Below are 6,782 nucleotides of genomic sequence, written 5' to 3'. Positions count from 1 at the left end.
AAGAACTAAAAGATCACTTGATACCGAAATGAACATAATGAAACTAAACAACAAGAGATGACATGGAACGACTTTGCCAAGCTATTTCTAACATAAATCAGATTATTTCCATTTCATATTGATGAAGAGGCATTAGTTGGGTAAGGAGAAGAAAGGAGAAGAAACAATAGAAGGAGAGAGGCAAGGAGAAGAAGAAGAAAATGGAGAAGTAGAGGATGGGGAAAGAGATGAAGGAGCAAGGAGAAGAAGGAGAATACTTACCTTGCAGGATGGTGAAGTTCTGATCGGTCCAGGCATCTGGCTCGAGTCACACAAGGATGCCGACGGCTGGGAGTCGCCTGGGGTTCGTTAACAAGGGGGAAGCCGGCATTGGGTTCAGACGTCTGGAACTGAGAAGGGAGGAGCTGGTTCGACTAGCTCGCACGACAAAGAGGGGAACGAGAGTCAGTCCAGGTAGCGTGGACTCGATCGGAGATGGGGAAGACCCGTCGGGTTCGGTCCTGGAGGCCGAACGGGCTTCAGAAAGAGAGATCGGGGGAGCTGTCGTCCGCGTGGGCTTCTTCTGAACGAGAAGGATAAAGGGGAGGAGTCGGTGTGAGCGAGCTCGGCGTGAAAGAGAGATCCGGTGTGAGAGAGGGAGCGCAAGCGAATGCCAATGTCGACGGCCTTCGTCTCGGGTAAATTGAACTCGTTGCCTAAAGAGGAAGCCCGCCACTATTCCCTGGTGCTCCAGCTTCCGAAAAACATCCTAAAAAAACCTTGCTCGCTACTCGATGCCTGCCCCAGCCGCAAAAAATCGACTGAGACGCGGGATTCAGGTTGAAACGAGGATTTTGTGCAATCACAACCGTCGATGCGATTTCCTGATCAAGGAAGTGAATTCAAGCCACTTAGAAAGTCAAATGGATTTTTGGTGGATTAAACTGAGCTGAACTAGGTCGAATTTGGCTAAGACTGGGTTAGACTCGAGTTTGAATTTGGCTCGATTCGAACCAATTCGGGCTCGAGCCGGCGCAACGAAATTAATTGTACAAAACTAGGCTCAACATAATAATCAATTTAAATCAAATCAGGTAAGATGCGATGAAATCAAACTAATCGAGTCTAATTGAACACATTCAAGTCTGATCCAGCTCGAGTCGGGTCGATTCGAGCTCGAATTGGGCTCGATGGGGTTCAATTAAATCGATCGATAGTGCTCGAGCAAATTCGAGCCAAAATCGAGGTCAACAAACAGACCCCCAACATATGGGGAGAACAACAAGTGAACCATATATGTTGGTGTTGACCTTCCTAACTCTAGGAAGATGCAACCTCAAGGTCAACCAAGGAAACTCACTTAGAAGATGCGATCAAACTACAATCAAATAATAAGAATCAGATCAATGAAGAAGGAGAGTCAAAGAAATAAAATCAATTATCTGCCCAACCAAAGTGGGAGGATAGGGGAAAGAGATCTCACGCTCATATGAGCAAAATTAAAATGAAATCTCAAAGAACCAAGTAGACTTTAACGATCACCTACGACAAATATCTAAGATGATACAAGGAGAAGGGAATTCCATAATCATTTGAAAATCAAAGGAAATATTAGAGAGCAATAATCAAAGGAAAACAATAATAATCAAAAGTAAGGAGCTCATCTATCTGCCTAACCACATCGCAACAGCAGAATAGAGAAAAAGAAGGGGGTCCCACATTCACCTGACCATATTCGCAACAGCGAATGGGGCAACTCCGGGTTTGCTTGACCATGTTCGAAGCAGCAAAACAAGGAGTAAAGAAAAGGAGGAAGTTCTACATTCACCTGACTATATTCACAACAGCGAATGAGAACAGCTCAATATCCGCCTGACCATATTCGCAACAACGAATAAAGAGCTTCCCAAAAAGGTCTAATGTCCACCTGACCAAAATATCAACGGTGGGACAAAAGAAGCAAGTCCAACATTCACCTGACCAGATCGCAACAGTGAATGAGGACAACCCAATGTTTGCTTGACCAGATCACAACAGCGAAACAAAGGGTGAAAGAGCAAGGGAGTTCAGCATTCGTCTAACCAGATCACAACAGCGAATGAGAACATCTCAATATTCATCTGACCATATTCACAACAACGAATAAAGAACTTCCCATAAGGTTTAATGTCTGCCTGACCAGATCGTAATAGCATGATAAAAGACAAAATCCAACATTCACCTGACCAGATCACAACAGTGAATGAGAATGACTCAATGTCTGTCTGACCTTATTCAAATCGGCAAAACAAAGAATCAGAAGAAAACTCAATAACCCCCAAACAGGAAATAAAATAGGGGGAATGAAGAGGTGGTGAAGTATGCCTCCTAGGGACTCTGTTGGGCACCCAACCAAAAAGGGGAGTCAACATTCGCCTGACCAGATCGCAACAGCGAATGAAATAGCTCAAAATCCACCTGACCATATTTGTAACAGCGAATAATGAGCCCTCCTGAAAGTCTAATGTCCACCAGACCAAAATCGCAACGGTGGAAAAAAAGAAACACGTCCAACATTCACCTGACCAGATCGCAACAGTGAATGAGGACAACCCAATGTTCGCCTGACCAGATCGCAACAACAAGACAAAGGGGAAAAAAGAAAGGGAGTTCAGCATTCGCCTGACCATATTCGTAACGGCAAATGAGAACAGCTCAATATCCACCTGACCATATTCGCAACAGCGAATAAAGAGCTTCCCAAAAGGCTAATGCCTGCCTGACCAGATCGCAACAGCAGGACAAAAGACAAAATCCAACATTCATCTGACCAGATCGCAATAGTGAATGAGTATGACTCAATGTTTGCCTGACCTTATTCAAAATGGAAAAACAAAGAGTGAAAGTCACCTCTACAGCCACCCAACGCACATGTGCGTGGTGCTATGAGGGAAAGAAAAGTAATCCATCATCTAAAAAATCTCAAACTTATATTCTAGTTACCACATGATAGAGGATAAATCGTCGTGGCCATGAGTAATTAAAATATATGTAGTATTTTTTAGGATAAAATTGAAGTCATAAAATATGAGGCAATCAACTAATGTATATCTCTCTAAGAAGAGGAACATACAAACGAAAGAATAATCTCATATCAACGGAATAGCAATAGAAGTGGCAACGGGACACACTTGCCACTAAGAACAACAATCATCATATCAAAAATTAGTGATTACTAAAGAAATCACAGTGGTAACACCCATACTAACTGATGGGACCCTGTGAAAAGTACAAGCAATATTTACGTATTCAAAGAGACTGCTCTTACAGCTAAAAGCAAGGTCTCAATGAGAAAATATGTCATTTGAAAGAAGTAGTGGGTCAACTTTTTGCTAGAAGATCAAAATCCACTAAGAAGTGATGTTAACATATGGAGCCAGATGTACCATAACACAAGTAAGTGAGAAAGACATCCCATTAAAAGTAAACAACCATAATCGAAGAAGTGAATATATGGCTATCTCTTAAGCAATCAACAAAGTACCTTAAGGAGAGAAAAAGAAGAGAATTTGGAGAGACTTTGGGCTCTTGGAATGTAAAACCGGGTTCCACCTGTGACAAGGGAAATCGATTCTACTCAATTAAGAGCTTCCCAGGCCATACTCGACACATGAATAAAACTGGAAAGAGAGAAAGATTACAACAACAATTTGTAGAGGAATTCAGAAAGTGACAATGGATCATCATCACTATATTTGACAAATATAGATAAAGGATGGACCCAGTATCACATTCCTTAGACATTCGAGTTAGTAGTTTTGGTATCCCAGACCACACTTGAAGGTGACAAGTGAAATTGGAGAAAGTCAACCCTCGAAGGGGACTGAAAAGGAGGTCTTGTGCAACAACATCAAAGTGATTAATGAATGTGAACTTAAGCACAAACATCCCTACGAAATATTTACACACAACCCTTAAGGATGATCTCATACTTTACATGACAAACATCACGTGGTAGAGGATAAATCGTCATGGCCACAGACTGCCGAAAAGTACAAGAAATACTTTAGAGTTATATCTATACAGAGGGATATTTACGAGTGGCGGGGGTGCCGCTTGTGATGTGCAAACTCAAGCGTAGTACTTTCTAAAGTACTGCCCATTAATGACGGGCATGGGATGAACGCCATTCGCATCAACTAGCAAATAAGATCCACCTTTGTATACTTGCTCTACAACGAATGGGCGTTCCCAAATGGGATCAAATTTACCACCTCGACGACGACGTGAGATAATAGGCCTACGTAAGACAAGAACTAATTCTCTGACCTGAAAAGCATGGGGTCGGACAAGGCGATCATTAAGGTTCTGATGAGCTTGCAAATGGAGCTCTTCTAAACCATCAAGTTCTTCCAACCGGAGTCGGGCGTTATCCTCACGAGATAAATTGTGGCTAACTGCTACACGCAACGAAGGGAGCTCAACCTCTAGTGGGAGGACAGCTTCAACCCCAAAAGCTAAAGCGTATGGTGTACACTGAGTAGGAGTACGGTATGTAGTCCTATAAGCCCATAATGCTTCAGGCAATTTGTCGTGCCATTCTCTCTTATTTGCCACAAGAATCTTTCTTATCAACTGGACTAAGGTCTTATTGAATGCTTCAGCCAAACCATTAGCCCTAGGATAGTAAATCGAGGAATACCGCCAATTTATGTTATGGCGGTGGGCAAATCTAGCAATTTTAGTGCTTTTAAAAGACGGTCCGTTATCCAAAATTATACGACGCGGAACACCAAAAGGGTAGATAACATGGTCGCGAAAGAAGCTCATCACATCTTCTGATTTAACTTCCTTAAGTGGGATTGCTTCAGCCCACTTAGAGAAGTAATCAGTAGCAGCCAGAATGAACCTATGACCCTTAGAGGAAGGAGGGTCAATATGACCCACTACATCCGTTCCCCAACTCTCAAAAGGCCAAGAAGACACAGTGAGGTGCAGCGGATTAGGAGGTTGGTGGATAACAGTATTATGAATCTGGCCCTGGTGGCACTTTCTAGCGTGCTCCATGCAATCACGGATCATAGTAGGCCAATAATAACCAAGGCGTTTAATCCTGACCTTCATCTTAGGTCCGGATTGATGAGCACCACAAAGTCCCTCATGTACTTCGCCCATGACCTTACGATCCTCCTCGTTGTTGAGGAAACGCAACCACATCTGGTTAAAAGAGCGTCGGTATAGAGTTTCATTCACATATAAAAATGACAAAGGTCTCTTTTTTAATCTGAGTGGCAAGAGAGCGGTCATCCGGAAGCTTACCACGCTTCAAGTACTCAACAAAGGGGACTGTCCAATCTAACTCTTCCTCAACAGCGAATACTGCAAGGGTCTGATCGGAAGAAGACAAGTCCGCGGGGCATAAGGCTTGTCGATACTGGACCACAATCGACACCGGGTTTCCAGTAGGGTCAGCCAACTCCTTAGTAAGTTTAGCTAGTGCATCCGCTCTACCATTCTCAGATTGAGGGACTCTAATTAAAGTTACTTTAGGGATTAAACATAAAAGCTCCATTGCCCTATCGTGATAAGACAAGAGCTCAGATTTGAGGACTTTGAAAATTTCAGCAACTTTATTAATGATTAGTTGGGAATCTCCAAAGATCTTCATCCGCACGATGCTCATCTGAATTGCCAACTCAAGTCCTATAATCAAGACTTCGTACTTAGCTTCATTATTAGTACGAGGCTCAGAAAGACTGTAGGAGTAACGAAGGGTGTGGCCTTCAGGAGACACAAAAACAAGCCCCAAACCTACCCTAACAACAGGAGTTTCGTAAGGATGTAGTGATTTGATGGAAGAAGCTCCATCAAAGTAAAATTTCCAAGTAGGGGACTCCTGCTCTTCCACATTCATGACTAATTCATCAGGCAAATTGTCATTAATTGGGGAATCTGCAGGGATCGGATGAGAAGCAAGAAAATCAGCTAGAGCCTGTCCTTTGACGGCCCACTGAGGGACAAAGGTAATGTCAAACTGCAGCAAAATCATGGACCAACATGCTAGACGACCTGACAAAGTTAGACGGGTCATCAGGTACTGCAAAGGGTTGACTCGAGAAATCAAACTGATATTCTGTGAGAACATATAGTGTCTAAGATTATGCACAACAAAGATCAAAGCCAAACATTGCTTTTCCATTGTCGGGTATTTTAGTTCTGCAGGAATCAAACGTCTGCTAAGGTAGTACAAGTCATTCTCTTTGCCTTCTTCATTTTCTTGAGCTAAAAGTACACCAAGCGACTCATCCAAGGTAGTAGTGTAAAGAATCAACGGTCTACCAGGGATGGCTGCAGCTAACAAGGGGGACTCATCAGGTAGCGCTTTATGCTCTCAAAAGCCTCTTGACAACTCTTATCCCAATGAAAACGGGCATCCTTCTTTGCTAGAGCAGCAAAATAATGACATCTACCAGCGAGATTGAAGATAAATCTCCGCAAGAAAGCAAGCTTACCCTGAAATGACCTCAGCTGGGTAAGACTCTTAGGGGGTTTCAAGTCCACTATGGCCTTGATCATGGAGGGATCAATCTCAATGCCACGGTAGCGAATAATGAAACCAAGAAACTTCCCCGCAGTGACACCGAATGCGCACTTTAAGGGATTCATCTTCAAATCATGCTTTCTTAAGCGTTCAAAAATGATTCGTAGGTTTCGGAGGTGATCACTACGGACCTTACTTTTGACCACTAAATCATCCACATAGCATTCAACTTGCTCATGAATCAACTCATCGAAAATGACTGTCATGGCACGTTGATAGGTGG

General features: G+C 43.0%; 1 protein-coding gene across 1 annotated transcript; it reads right to left on the bottom strand.

Moving 5' to 3' along the window:
* Positions 1-5,203: 5,203 nt before the first annotated feature.
* Positions 5,204-6,157, bottom strand: LOC110115892. Its single transcript, XM_020849300.2, has 2 exons — positions 5,682-6,157; positions 5,204-5,489 (listed from the first exon to the last, which is right to left on the bottom strand). Exons 1-2 carry the CDS (start codon positions 6,155-6,157, stop codon positions 5,204-5,206), a joined length of 762 nt encoding a protein of 253 aa, XP_020704959.1.
* Between the last annotated feature and the right edge of the window lie 625 nt (positions 6,158-6,782).

The sequence above is a fragment of the Dendrobium catenatum genome, unplaced genomic scaffold (assembly GCF_001605985.2).
Source record: "Dendrobium catenatum unplaced genomic scaffold, ASM160598v2 fragScaff_scaffold_323, whole genome shotgun sequence".
NCBI classification, from domain to species: domain Eukaryota; kingdom Viridiplantae; phylum Streptophyta; class Magnoliopsida; order Asparagales; family Orchidaceae; genus Dendrobium; species Dendrobium catenatum.
Note: the sequence above shows the minus strand (reverse complement) of the source record. Positions and strands in the feature narration are given on the sequence as shown.